The sequence below is a fragment of the Pithys albifrons genome, chromosome 14, assembly GCF_047495875.1.
Source record: "Pithys albifrons albifrons isolate INPA30051 chromosome 14, PitAlb_v1, whole genome shotgun sequence".
Classification (NCBI taxonomy): Eukaryota; Metazoa; Chordata; class Aves; order Passeriformes; family Thamnophilidae; genus Pithys; species Pithys albifrons.
Genome location: NC_092471.1, coordinates 2,843,650 through 2,859,452, shown reverse-complemented (window position 1 = coordinate 2,859,452; position 15,803 = coordinate 2,843,650). Strand labels below are relative to the sequence as shown.

The 15,803-nt window shown below is 42.8% G+C and overlaps 1 protein-coding gene across 3 annotated transcripts in view; it reads right to left on the bottom strand.

The window, feature by feature from the left end:
- Positions 1-15,803, bottom strand: part of DACH2 (dachshund family transcription factor 2) — a 240,484-nt gene that overhangs the window by 115,571 nt on the left and 109,110 nt on the right. For all 3 annotated transcript variants that reach the window (XM_071569173.1, XM_071569174.1, XM_071569175.1), the window contains exon 2: positions 8,394-8,509. In XM_071569173.1, the coding sequence (XP_071425274.1) occupies positions 8,394-8,509 (116 nt within the window). The remainder of the gene's footprint in view (positions 1-8,393; positions 8,510-15,803) is intronic.

Sequence of the window (15,803 nt, the reverse complement as noted above, 5' to 3'; positions counted from 1 at the left end):
CTGCCCATCCAAAACCAACCTGCCAAACTCTCTCCTGGATTACCAGGGCAGCTCCTCACTGCTTTACACAGACTGACTCAAGCTGATCACACTCTGAGCTGCCCAGAGTGGCCAACAAAGAGCAAAATCCCAGACTATTCTGAGCAGGAAGGGACTCACAAGGATCATCGAGTCCAACTCTTCAGTCAGTGGCCCACACAGGGGATTGAACCCATGACCTTGGCATTATTACAACCAAGTTTTAACCAACTGAGCTAACCCACCACCTTTCAGTGGGATTCTCAATCAGAAGCTGTTTTGCTACAATTTTATTAGATTTTTCCCAACTTTTTTTTCCAAAACAAACCCCACTCCACACAGTGGGAGGATGAAGACCACTGGGACAATCCAAGGTCTGACAAAAGCACTCACTGAAGCCACAGTTTTGCAAAAGAATCCCTACAGAACACGTTCTCCAGAACACATTCACTTCTGCTGAAGCAACCAAGAAATCCAACCCCAATCCATGGGGTCATTTGTTTGCCAAATCTTAAAAATGTACTGAAGCATTTCCCTCCTTCAGGACTCCAGAGGTCTGCAGGACAAGGACCAGAGCACAACAGCTGCTAAATCACATGGAAAGTACTTCATACCTGACCAGAACTGTAACTATGGAAATACCTGGTTTAATTATACTACATGCTTACTTTTCCAGATTTATTCCCTTGTTTCCTGCACAGTTTGCACCAGAATCTTGCCCCAATACAGCTTTACAAAGCTCTCCAGATCTGAATGCTGCATTTAAAGAGAATATTACTTATGTAAATCTAGTGCTTTTAGCATACAAATAGATGATGGATCAACATCTCTCTGCAAACAGAGATGTTTTACCCCACCAGTTACAACTGTACCTATTGAGTTATAGACAGACCACAGGAATAAAAAGTAAGTGTGTGAAGATAACTTGAGGTCTGAAATCCTGCTGGATACACATGAAACAGAGCAGGGCCATCAGCAAGGATCCAAGTTGCTGGTCTTTGATGGTGTTTGCCAAAATATTCCAATTTCTAGAGTTAGCATAAAAGATGCTTTTAAAATGAAGGCTCATGAACAGGCCTGACATCCCCAAAGGTGACAGTCCAGCCCCTGAAGATGCTTCATTTGCCTGCAGGAGGATTCTCACCCCACAGTGCCCCTGGGGAGCCTCTGACCAGCTAAACAAACAAGCCATTCTGCATCAGCAGGAATGGAAAGAGTCTTCAATGACAATAAAACTTCAGGGAAGCCAAAAAACAGCTTCTTGTAGTAAAATGCAAGACTGTACAAAATGCAGTCTGGGATTTTTACACCAACACACTTAAATTGCTTGTGATACTGAGTAAAGTTAATGAAAACAGTAACTATTTGTTCAACTTTATCAAGGTTTTTGTAAAGGAAAAGAAAACCTACCAAAACCACTACAATGGTGTTATTGCCAGAACAATCCTCCAGAAAACAGCAGTGCTGAGGACAAATCTTTCATACCTCCTGATGCTATTTTTGGCTTTCAGGCATTTCTTAATGTTACTTAAAAGAGCTATAACCATTTCAAAGTGAGCTAAAGATGTGATCAGCAGAGGCAGACAGGTATTATGATCACTACAGACCTCGGGGCCATTCAGAGACGACAGAAAAGTTGGTAGTAAAGAGTGTCACGGATTATAAAAAATTATTTCATTATATGAAATTATTATTTCATCACAGGCAGATGAAAACTCACTGGTTTTGCCAACTCTGGGACACTTCAGCCAACTTTTTCTAGTGGTTCCTTTCCATCTGAGAAATCAAGACAAACTCAGCACAGACCTACCCTGAGTGTCAGGATGATACAGCTTTAATTCTCTCTGTGTGACCACTTTGGCTGAACTGTGTCCTCCTCTCTAAAGAAGTATGAACTCAGTAGGATCAATTTTTTTTTTTAAATCCATACAAATGCATAAAACTGAAAATATATTGCTGAGTTTCACACTTCCTGGACAGTAATTAGTAGCTGAGGCTATGTGTAAATTAAATTTACAACAAGGTTAACCATTCAGCAAAATCTCAACAGCTTCATCTATTCATTTGTCAAAAAATGTAATGTCCCACCCAGCTAAAGCAGACACTAAAAATGGATCCCTAAAGAAAGAGACTATTAAAAGAGAAAAGGAGTGACTCACAGCCACCAAGTATAGTTCTCAGATGATCTGAGCTCTCCTGAATGGCTGCATTTTAAAGAGTAATGATACGATCCTGCATTGCTCATTCACTCCAATTCATGCTCCCCTTCAGCACAGAAATCTGCTGCCCTGAGATGGGGGGTACTCAATCATGCAGCACACATGGTCTTTAATTTTAAAATCCAGTTAAATAGATGTTCCAACATCATTTTTTATCTCAGAACATTTCATGATAAAATAAAAGAGCCAGGATGGAACTTATTTGTCAGCTTTACTGTGTCGTGGGTAACTTTCCTCTGTTACTCTGTTGCTGTAAAAGTCTGTAAAAAAGACTCTGAGCCAAGTTTTGCAGGAGATAAGACAATGGGCAGGCACTTTAATGAGCAGCCCCACTCACCCAGGAATACATCAACGTGCACACAAGCAAGCTCTGAGTTCTACAGCTTTTATAATATAACCCATCCAATCACTACTGTCCACATGTCCAGTTCCACCTCTGTCCCCTCCCAGTTCCCACCCCTGTTGAATTGGGGCTGGGGTCGTTGGGACCCTCTGTCTTCATCCACCTCCTCTTCTTCAGCACACAAAGGTTCTCTGGACGCTCTCCAGGGCTTCGGGTCACGCTGCTCCATGTTTATGTTCTCTGTGATAGTCTTTAATCTGGTACCTTGAGGAAGAGACTAAATAGCTGGCAGATCTCAGCTGCCTGTTCTGGAGCAGGGGTAGAGATAGAAGGACTTTATGCTACAAGCTGCTAAATATTAATTCACTAAAATCTACAGCATCACATCTACTGTGTTCCTAAAATCTACAAAGTATGAAAATTGAAAAATTAAAAAAACCCTTTCGGCATCACTCACACGAGCTTTCATTTCCCAAATCTATCTGCATTCATTACGCCACTAAAAATGAAGAGTTGCTAAAGAGATGTGTGCATTTTTTATTATTGTTTGAAAAAATAGCTCTTTGGAGCTTGTGAGTGTGTGATCTGTATGAAATGCCTCTCATTTTGGGGCCGGAGCAGATGGAGTGCAGGGCACTGTGGGAGATGCCATTTATCACGGTGACAGAGCGTAGGTGGCACTGATCCTCTCACCACAGGGGGAAGCTCGAGCTGCAAATGTGGAGCAGCATTCAAAGCCCGACGAGTGGAGTTTGGCAACACTTGTACTACTCATTAACTTAATCATATTAATTTATTAGCCATATATATCAAAGTAATTCACTGCTGAATTGTCACCGAGAACAATTTATAAACTGTTAACGTTTCCCACAGGCAGAGGAGTGCTGTGGCATCCTTAATCAGGGTGTTTGCCTTTGATTAAAAATAATAATTTCTACCGAGCCAGGTAATGCCAACAATGACAAAGTCCTGCATATGTTTCTCGTTATAAATGGAACCCTGAAATGACATTTATGACAACTGGAAAAAAAAAAAAACAAGGGTAGTGGTAAACAGCGAAATGAGCCACAGAAATAGGATGTAAACACACAAAAATGTATGCTGAGAAAGAAAAGGGTTCCCTTAATGCTCCAATCCCCTGCTCCTGGAGGCTCCAGACTCTGCCAGCCCCTACAGCATCCCAAGAGGTGGGATCACTCTTACTCGTTCCTCTAACACAGATACACCAAATCCAAGTGCCCAAAGATTGCAGAAAACATTGTCTGATCCTCCCTTCTTGCAGAAAAGTGGCTGCTGCTATCACTGCTGAACTGCAGTAACACATGAAGTTACCACACTCCTGTCAGCTGTTTATTTGTTTGAGCCCCACAATGATGTGACTTGGTACGGCTATTAAAATATTAACTTCACTAAAATATTCATCACCTGAAACTATTAAGTTCACAACAGCTTCTTTTAACTATTAATAAGACAAAACTGCGCTGAAAAAAAGTATTTGTTCCTGTACAAACAGGTCAATATTTTAATAATTACATTCTTAAAAACTCTAGAAAGCAGCTAATGAGACAGTATCTATTTCAAGTGATTATGAAAAAAATAAAAGGATCACTTCGAGGGAGGTGAAATTAATGCAGACTTTGCAGCTCTAGCCCTTGTGCAGTCAGAGGGATGTTCATCCTGCTGGTGGAAAAAACCTGCCCCAGACAGCAGGTTGTGCCTGTACCATAACCTAACAAAGTTCTACTGACAACATGATTTCTTCACGAGTCACCCTCTCCAGTACCTTGAAACCAAATCGAAGCAGCCCCCAGAATGGTTTTACTGGAGTAACAGCAGCTGTTCTGCAACCTGAATAGAGAAAATCTGCAATGAAAACTTCACAGAGAGAGTTCCTAACATGTTTGAGAACACCCGAAATGAGGGGTAGGAAAAGGATGAAGTTGCACAGATAACTACCAAAAGATCCACCTATTCCTTCAGCTTCATTCCATATCACGACTTTGCTGAACTCCTGCTCTAAATCATCGAAGAGATTTCAGCTTCTCCCCACACTGCAAACTATGGCTTCAGACCCCAAAACTTCCTTCCCAAAACTTCTCACAACTTCCTTGGAATGTTCCATAAATAAGTCCCGACTGTCTTGCTGTGATACACTGAAGATAAAGACTTGCCCATTAATAGGAGATAAAGCCTTTTTTTGTTAGTGTCACTTCATCACACGGCATTGTTTGAAGGGCTGAGCCTTTGATGGCCATCCCTCTGTGACATGCAGGGTTTCTCCTCTGCCCTCACAGCAGGCAGGGGCACCACGCTGATTTCCACATTTCCTACACCTCCACAAGAGGGAAAACACTTTCTCCTCAGTTAACACGACACGGACAGTGCTCAAATATCAGCTCCTGAAGGATGTAGCTGGGGCACAGCTCCCACCAGCCCTCCCGTGCATCCCACACACAACACCTCATCTTTCTCAGTAACCCAGATGTGACCCAAATATTCCCATTTCCCAAAGGTGGGAAGTGCCTACAAACACTTAGAAAGGTCGAGGCTTCACTGAGAGCTCCTCCACAAGTTACTCAGACATAGGAGTAGCTGTAGCTGGCTTTGCCAGGAGGTCACACAGTACACTCTGCCCTGGGAAATGCACTGTGCCTAATTTAACTACCTGTTTATTATGTGCAAATGACCATGTAAACCGAGCTGACACAAACCAAATGGGTGATGAAAATACCAGCGAATTTCCAGGAGTGCAAACACAGATGGCTCTGTCCAGCCTGCAGGAAGTTCCAATCATCACTCCAAATACCCCTCCAGACGGAGCTGGGAGCTCTGCAGCCAGGACAGGACTTCTGGAGACACATCCATGGAACCAAGGCCAAATCTGTCACTTCAGCTTCATGGAACACCAAGGAGGAGGTACAGATGATGTGAGGGAGGGAAGGAGGGAAGGAGGGAAGGATGGATGGATGGATGGATGGATGGATGGATGGATGGATGGATGGATGGATGGATGGATGGATGGATGGATGGATGGATGGATGGGTGGATGGATGGGTGGATGGGTGGATGGGTGGATGGGTGGGTGGATGGGTGGATGGATGGGTGGATGGGTGGATGGATGGGTGGATGGATGGGTGGATGGGTGGGTGGGTGGATGGATGGATGGATGGATGGATGGATGGATGGATGGATGGATGGATGGATGGATGGATGGATGGATGAGGCTGCACTTGCTGATGCGGAGCCTGCTACTGAAATGAGTTTACCTGAAGGAAACACCTCAGTTGGGTATGTCAGAAAATGAGGGAGCGACGTAAAATGGCAAGTGAGGGGTTTTTAATTAGAATAATGTGGGCAGATTAACATAAGCATCTGCTTATCTGTGCTGTAGGAAGAACAGGCAAGATCAGACACAGGGAGTATCAAGATATCCAGAAGAGATGCTGCTTTTGGCAATTACACTGAAGACAGTGGAAGGAGGAAACCAAAGAAGTCACCAAGATGTAAAAGTCTTTCCTGTCTCCCTGCCAGTGTGTGCTCTCCTGGAAGGGATGGATGCACCAAACCCTCCCCAGTCCCTGTCCCAGCCCTGTCCTGCTCCATGTGCAGAAACCTCTGCTGAGCTGGTGGGTCACTGAGCAGGGACAGACCCAGATCCAGCATCACACACCAACTCTGGGGGCCAAAACTCTCAGAACCACAGCAAACTATAAGCAAGTGAGATCATGAACATTAACTGATGGTTATGGTCTCACTTAGCCAGCAGACAAGAGGGTGATAACCCTGCAACTTTAACTCCAGCCTATTATCCACCACTTGGAAGTCTGAAGAAAAGCCTCATTCTGTGAGAAGTATTAAAACCCATTTTGTTCTTAGTTCAGTCAAAAGGAAAAAATCCAATTGCAAAGTGCTGAAGGCACCCAGAGCGAGGCAGTCGGTAATTAAATGTAAATAGATATAAATAAAGCTAATGGGGGCTTCTTATCCCGGGTGCTCCATCAAATTTACAAGACTTTAAATCCCAAGTGTGTTCCCAAGTGGTTCTTCTGGTACCTTTCCTTACCCCGCAACTGCCCCAACTTTTACACCATTCTTTATGGGCAAGAGAAACCCAGATAGGCCACTCAGGAGCCTCCTGAGTGACTTGGCCATGGGGTACCAGTGGAACTGGGACCAGTGGGGCTGGCACCAAGTGGGGCTGGCACCACAGGGGCTGGCATCCAGTGGAATGGCCACCAGTGGGATTGGCACCCAGTGGGGCTGGCACCAGTGGCATCAGTACCACCTCAGCCAGGTCCTGGGGACATTGGGATGCTCTGGGATGGGCATTCCCTCTCACCCACAAGGTGCTCCCACAGCTCCCCTCCAGCAGCTCGGGCACACTGTGTGGCACTCCTGGCACTGGGGCACACACAGGTCAGAGGAGCTTGGCTGAAAGACACTCCCAGGTCCATCCTGCCATCCAGCCCTCCCTGTGCTAAACACAGTGGGATGTGTCCCCCTTACCACTCACACCCCAAACAACCTCCAACAGCTCAGAATTCACCTTAGAGATCTTCTACCTCAACTGTGTGACAGTCAAAGTACCTGAGACACATTCTGTGACTTCAGTGTGCACACCCTGCACAGCACATCCTAAAATACTTCCAGTTTAAAGCAGAGGGCATAACCTGATGTCCTATTTGCAAACACACAGAGTGGGACAGTCATGTGGAATATTCTGGATTTCAGAGAAATTAGCAATGCAAGGTGGCTCTTGTGCTTTCCTGTCTGTCAATAAAGGCATGGAATTCCTGAGCTGAGAACATGGCAGGGATACTAAAAATTCAATCTCTCTGCTGTGTTTCCCCCCTGAACACCAAGACCCAACAGTCCTGCCCTGTGAGACCAGCACACACATCCCTGTTCTCCTAGAAATACGCTTTCTAAATTCTGCAGTTCCTGTAGCATGTTCTACAACTTTAGATCCTCCTAAACACTTCACTAGGTGTGGGTATTGTGGAGTTACAGTATATTTAGACTGGACTTCCACAGTGATCTTAAAACTGCTAAGCCTGTTGAATATTTAAGGAATTATTTTTATGAATACAGCCTGTGAAGATGGCTTTAGTATGAAAATCAACTTACCTTTAGCATATAGCAATTAATAAAAAATTAAAACACTCATCAGGATAGCACAAGATTTAATTTAAACTCTATTAATAAATTGATGAAGTGAAATTAAATACTATGCATTAAATTATATTTATGGCTTGTTGGTAATTCCACATATTTTCATGCTTGTTTTTCATATTATGATACCGAAAGAAGATTATGAAAGTACAATCCACTGTGGCAATGTGGACTTATCTGCTTTTCAAGTGTTTCTCCTGTAATTTGAACAAGCATTTCTCTATCTCCCAGCACATTAATGGTGATACAAACCAACACCCATCAGCCACGCTGCTCATATCCCAGGAGAGCCAAAACACACATTTCAAAGGCAAAAATGCTTCTACAGGGCTCTCAGACAATTGTTCATTTGCTCAGTTGTTGGTTGTTTTTTTTTTCCTCTTTTACTAAAATAACACATCTAATGGAATTTCCTGTAAGGAAATTACAATTAATAAAGAACTAAATTACAAATCCATTACATTTCAGTCACTGCAGCAACAAAACAGAGTCTTCACGAACACTCCAAAAAATCCAATAACGTAACCTCTGGTAGAGGCTGAAAAAGCCCTGAAGGACAAGGCAGTGGGATCAATATTAGTTTATTTTAACTGCTGTGCAGTATGGAGAGATGAGGCTGATCATCTGATGGATTTTATTACCTGTTGGAGAGATGAGTCCTGGTGATAAGAGCCCTGGCACTCCGTGGGGCAGCAGACGTGCATTTTCTTGGATGGCCACTCCGAGGGAGCGCTTGGGAGGCCTTCCAGGGCGGGAGCTGATGGGAGAAGGGCACAAATGAAAACTCCTTTTCTTCCTGAAATACCCACTTATTACACACAGCAACAATTTGGATAAAATACACAAACCGTCGGTGATTAAACAAAAAAATAAATCGGAAATTCTTGCCAAGGCAAAAAGGAAAGTAATTGATTAAACACAGGAATTCCACAGATTTCCAAGGATCAAACAGGAAGCTTTTCCACTGTCCATGACCTTACAGTGGCTGCTCCCAGCTCTGTGCCACTCACCTGCCCCACAGCAAACTCCAAGCTGTGATGCTCAAAGATGAGAAATTACAACTCTGAATGCAACACCATCTCAAACCTTGCCTTGGGAATCATGGCAGGGAACTGCCTGCTTGGGGAGGGGCAGGGATAATTTAGCTGAGCTTTGCCAAAACTGACTGCTTATCTTCACAGATTGACTGGTGGGTTCAATTATTACAGATTAAATACAGAATGTTAGCCCAGCCTGGCCAAAAAACTCACCCTCCCTTGACCAGTTTATGAAAAATGGCTGCGGATTTTAATCCAAAATTAAAGGTCCATTTCCAGACTGGTTCCACTGAACTCCTGTTTTCTACTCCCACATTCATCCTTTACAGCAGTGTGTACATGTAAATCCTGCACAGCTGCCACCATAACACAGATTTACAGGCCAGAAAACCATTTGAATCGACTCTTCCCCAAGCCAGCTAATAAAAAATTCAACCTCCTCGTGTTTGGAAAGGCATTTCTGCTTCTCCTTGGTCCAAACAGATTTTTACCCTGTTGAATAATAGAGCTTTTGACAACATGGAGTGAAACACTGTAGAAAATAACTAAGCTGCAACAATGAATGAGGTTTGAATAGAAAGCATTTCCAAAATGACTTCTAGTTCACAAAGAAATTTAAGTTAAACTTCACTCGATCAACTTACAGTGGCAAAGCCCTCCATCAACGTGTGACAAACTCTGCATTTCAATGCAAAAACTTCCAGCAGCCCCACACTGAGGGACCATTAACCTCTTCATTTTTCACGCCCTGCTACTGTTATTTTGTTTTACTGTACATCAAAGTAGCACAAAATCATTTTGGGGGGTTTATTATTTTATCTCTATAAAACCACCCCCCTCCTCTTTTTTCACTTCGGGTTTGTCCATTCTGTGTTTCGTTTTATTCAGTCCTTTTGCCATTTTTCTTCCTTGCAGCTGTTTATCACCCTGTGATGCTGTGCAGCAGAGTTGGCTACAGGAGCCTCGACTTGCTGGGTTGTAATAAGGTAAATCTAAAAGAAGAGCAGTTGATTTCCACGGGAAGCCTGAGGCACATTTTCTATTCAAATCACCTGCACACCAACACTGTCTAACAGGCAGCATTAGGCTGGTACATGGGGGTTTAAACAAACCAGAATTGTTGTTCCTTTGAATTACAGACGCCTGTGCTCATCCACAGGCATGTTCAAGTGCTGAGTTGGCACTTACTGTCTCTGGAAAAAAAAAACACCCTACAAACCAGCTAAAATTAGCAGCTTTCTCCAGCGGAAAAGCTCCAGCAACAAAACTACAAAACATTCTCTCTTCAAGCTCAAACACCAACAAACCTTTGCACAAAACTCCGTGTGTTGATACTCATCTAACAAAAACATTTTCGAAACTCAATACACAGCTTTGAAAGACTTTATGAAAAGGGTTTGTATTTATGCTTTGTGTTTTCAGAGGAGGGGAGACTGGAGTTTCCCAGCCCTGCTGGTGCAGGTTTTGCCCTTCCAGGAGTTCATGGCCATGTCTCTGAGGACTCTGAGCAGAAGACTTGCAACCCAGAGGTTCACCAGAGCACATCTCAAGGTGTCTCCCTGCACATACAACGAGCAGACATGAAGGAAAGTGCACTTTTAACCTACTCAAACCCTTTCACTGACTATTCCTACAAAGCAGTAAGTCCCAGGGGCTGGATTCTGGGCTTACTTCTACAGCTGTAGCTGTAATAATTTGAATGGGATTGTTCCCAGCTGAACCTGTTCAAATAAAATCTAAAGCTCTGTGTCTCTAATTTAATCCTGGCTTTTAAATGGAAACCTCCAGGCTGGCTGCTGCTTCCAGCTGACTTCACACACCTGCAGAGCACCCAGAGGGTCTTCAGCTCTGTCTTGAGCATGAGAACACCTTCCCTGCCCTGGGTCTGGCCTGACCTGAGGAAACAAAGCCAAGGGTTGGTTCCCAGCACTGCAGAGATCCCACCCTGCACTTCCAGAGGGATCCTGGAGATCCCCAGGGACGTGGCACCATCACAAAGCAAGAGCTTCAGCCTGGCAGGACACCAGACCTCACAGAAAGCACTCGGGTCTGTATCCCAATCCAAACAAGTCCAGTTTTGGCCAAGAATAAATTGTCTGGAATTTCTGTTCAAACTCAAAATCAGAAATTTCACAGAGATGGGACACAAATGATAAATGAGAACTCCCTGAAGGGAAGTTCTGGCCAGGTGGGGGTTGGTCTCTTCTCCCAGGCACTCAGCAATAGGACAAGGGGGCACGATGGGCTCAAGCTCTGCCAGGGGAAATTGAAGTTGGAGAGCAGAAAAAAATTCTTTGCAGAGAGAGTGCTCAGGCATTGGAATGGGCTGCCCAGAGAGGGGGTGGATTCCCCATCCCTGGAGGTTTTTCAACTGAGCTTGGCCGTGGCACTGAGTGCCATGATCTGGTAAAGGGACTGGAGTTGGACCAAGGGTTGGACTTGATGATCTCGGAGGTCTTTTCCAACCCAATCAATTCTGTGATTCTATGAAATGTCTGCTCAAAATCCTCTTTCTTTAGTAAGAGATGCACAGAGGAAAGGGAATGAAACATTAGCAGATTCCAGGTTTCTATGGGATTTATTTCTGTTGGGGATGCACAGCCTGGGGCCAGGGCTGGCACCACCAAGACATGGAGGCTCACTGGGCCTTGTCAGTACTCCCAAACATCCCCTCTTACCAGGTCTAGAGTTCCAAAAAATCACACATTTACTACTTAGAACACATCTATCCCACACAATTCAGAGAAAATTATTCATACAAGCCCTGAAGAGCCATCCCAAGGCAAGCAGAGTTATCCTTTGGGGAGAGTAAGACATCATGTGTGATTATGTAAGTGTTAGCATATAAATGCTAATAGCATTTGCATATAAATATTAACTTTATTTAATATTATTTCTCATCATCTTTTGTCACCCTGCTCTTTTTTTGCATTTTCTTTTTCACCCTCTCCTTTATCCCACTGAAGGAAGTTACACATTCCAGAAGTGTGGAAAAATCTTTTCCTCGTTGGTATCAAAGGAAGCATAAACAGGAACAATCAGCTTCAAACCATTTTAAATGTGTTTCTTTCAGGGTCTAAAATCTCTGCACAAATTTTGTATTTGCCATCAGTAGGTCTTTGTGAATGGAAAATGACTGAAATCAAAATTAAGATGTTTATTCAGTCAGGAACTGATATGTTTTAGGGATCTCTTAAAACCCTGTTAAAATACCAAAGTTATGGTCCCAAGTGAAGACCACAGAGACTAAAACAGAAGTAAATTTATAATTTCAGGAATTTAAAAATAATAATTTCATGAATTTTATTGTTTTTACTATATGAGGCCATCTCAAAGTCCCTAATGATGAAAATTCTATTAATATCTCTCAGAAACAAACCCTAAAAAACTCCCTGGGTCATCAATTAACTGGAGGTGAAGGTGAGTGGAGGTTTTGGCTTTCTGTCTGGATTTACAAAGTCATTCCTGCCCTACTCTGCAGCCCAGCCCTGCAAAATCACTAACTCTGGAAAGAGAAAAATTAACTCATCTCAAGGTTGTTCATTGTTTTTTAATTTTGTTTGAAATTCAATTTGTTAGAAAATAAATTACATTTTAAGCAGCGTATTTGACAGTTAAAATTTATACAGTAAAATGCTGAGAAATTGTTCATTAATGTCTGTTTTCTTCTTTATTTTCCTCTCCTGTTGAGAACTAATTCTATTATTTTTCCTCTCAAAGTTTCATATATTCCCCAGATATCCCCGAGGATTTTAATTTGAATCCAAACATGAAATAAGGTTCTTTTTGAGATTTCCTTAAAATTACTGCTCAGCTCCATCTTTTGTAATTCTATTTTATGCTCATTAGAGACAACTGTATTTCATAAAATCCTCAAATTCATCACCGTTTGTGAAATGTAATTAATCAGAGCAAACATCCAGCACATCACTGTTGATGTCTGACAGTGCTCCACTTTTGTGCTCTTAAATATAGGAGATTTAGTAGAATCAGAAGGAAATTTGCATATTAATCAAGACAAATAAACATGTGGTGATTTAACTGGGAAACTGTTATTTGGATGACAATTTAATCAGCACAGGTTGAAAGGTCCATCACTGCAGCATCCTGTTTCTGCTAAAATATTGATTGCACTACTGATTTCAGTAATGCTTTATTTTACAGGGCACAAATAACCATGTAATTACTCTTTAATTGAATGGTAATTGCTTACTGGCAATTATTTGTTAAGTTTTGGAGTGTAATTACTAGGTTAGTTGTGTTTGGTGAAATAAAATGTTATGTATTAGAAGCCCAAAATATTATCTGTATGAATGGTCTGCCAAACCCAGAAAAGTAAGTTATGATGGTTTGAGTTTGACAAATAACACCACAGGACTAAAACTATAATTAAAAAGCTCAGATGAACCTTTGAATGCTTTCCCTTTACAAAATTAACATTAGATGTAACACTGGTGAGATAAATGGAGGAACACTGTACCACACAAGCCTGATTTCCTCTGGGGTCCAGTCCACCATTTAGCATAATTTATCCTGATGTGCTGCTTTTCATTCTCTGAGCTTCTTTAGAGGAACTGAAATAGTGCCCTACTCTCTTGAGAGCAAAGAATAAACCAAGTAGAAATATATTTCCACAGTACTTCATATTGCTGGAGTGAAGTGGGTCCCCCCAGCACCTCCTCTGGGCTGCACCGAGACAGGACACTCGCTGGGATGAGTTTATTCCCATTTGTGATAGATGAGGTACCCAATACTTTGATGGTGGAGATTTGAATTTTACTCCTACACTTTTCATTTTTGTCATCAGCTCTTTCTGTATTGGCAGGATCAGCCACTCCAGCACTGCTGATTGGGGTTTTTGCAAAAGATAGCCAGTTAATAAATTAATTATTGATTTCACGAGGCTTGAGCTGTTGGGTATAAAAATATGCTAGGCTTGTGATTTAGGAAGCCCTCACAGGTATCACGGATTTCTTCAGGAGCAACATGTTTTATTAGGCTTGAAGGAGAAATACCCAAGTTGTGTATGACATGCTGTGTAAAGTGCCCTGATAACAGTGGGGGAAGTGCTCAGAAAACACACCAAAAACAACACTTAAAAATCCCAACCACAACCCCCCAGAGTCTTGCTTACTTTCCTGAGACTGGAACAGGAACCACAAATTAAAATTTTCTCCACTCTTCCAAGATCATGAAATACCCCCTAGTGATTGTGAAAGGAACTTTCTGAATCCTTTACCAGTAAATGTAACATCTTGATGAGTTCAAATTCTTTCCCATTATCTTCAGATTTTTAGCTGTAGCACGGACTTGAAATAATCTCCTTGCTTTGGCATTTATTACAACCTTTCAAAGATGCCAATGGTAGTTAAACTCTGCCTGACCTCTGGGTGTTTAAGGAGAGAAGCCAACCCTGACCCCGCAGCAACCTGATTCTGTCTCCTCCGCGCGCCAGAGAACCGATCACTGTCTGCCCATGGCAGGACATCGGATCTGCGGCCACATCAAAGGCAGCAGCAGCCACCTCAGCACAGCCAGCCATGCAAAATGGCAATTAACATTAATCAGACATGAAGCTCTCCCAGCCCACGAGCAGGACCTGGTCCCTGTGGCGACTCTCCGAGCAGTGCCCGCTCCGGAGAGCCACGGCCGCAGCTCAGCGTCCATGGCACTCCAGCAGGACACATCCCCACCCAATTCCCCAGGGATGTCCATCAGGAAGGGCCTCAACACCAGCCCCAGTGAAAGCAGCAGTGGAGGTGTGTTCCTAAAGCATCACAAAAAACTCTGTCATTATGAATTGGGGTTAAAAGGAGAAGGACTTTGTAACAGCACCCAACTGCTCCGAGCCAGACTGAAGTGGAATATTAAACACCATAACTTTGCCATTAAGAATGGAAACCAGTCTTTGAGCTCAGTTGGTTAAAACTCTGTTGTGCCAAGGTCATGGGTTCAATCCCCTGTGTGGGCCACTGACTGAAGAGTTGGACTCGATGATCCTTGTGGGTCCTTCCAGCTCAGAATAGTCTGTCTGTCTGAAAGGAGCCACTATCACTGTGTTTGCCCTAAAAATCCCAATTACTGGAAGCCCAGTGTGGACCTGACTAAACCCACAGCCCTCTGCCCTGCCCAGTGGTGGGCTGGGGTGTCAGAATCCCTGTGCCCACCCGAGCTGGACACCTGCACCACCACAAGTGACCCCTGGCACCACTGAGCCCTGTCCATGGGCACTCCTGCCCTGCCCCACTCTCCACCCAGCCCAGCTCACACCCCGATGGTTTCTCAGGCACTCACTCAGTCCCAACTCAGCCTGTGCAGAAGAGATACAATGCCTTGTGCTTTTTTACTCTGATTTATCATAAGAATAAATAAAATTTGCATTTTTTTGAAGTTCCAATTTGCACATTTTTATCTGATTCTGAATTTTGGAATCTTCAGTTTCTAAAAATCACAATTCCCAGTTTTTCTTCTCCAGAAAGGGCCAATGGAGACAGAAGGGAGTGGTGGTGGTTACTTTCCCTCCAAGTTTCCCAACTGAAAGCTGAGACACTCTAATTAGTTGATATGCAAATTTAGAAGCTTCTCAAAAAAATAGTAAATATTAACAAGCACTAAGAATTGTGGGAAATGCAGAAGTCCCTTCTGAAATAATTGGGATTCAGAGTTTCCACCAGGAGTTACCTGTGGCTCTCACTGCTGTATGACACAGGGTGGGTATTTTTCTACCTAAGAAAGGCTTCAGATACTACAACAGAATAGCAGAAAATAATTTTATTTCATATTAAAAAATAAATGTGCCTCTGAGTCATGAAAATATCCTCAATAAAGCTACCTGGAAAAACATCAAATCAATGTAGAGTATAATATGATCTAATTTACCTAATTTATAGAATTTATTTTTTTGCAAAACATCATTGTCTTAATACATCTCTGTGGAGTCTGTTGTGTACTATTTCATTTTAAAAAATATCATGAATTCAGGACTGCTTGCTTTCAGCTGTGCAAAAAGATAAT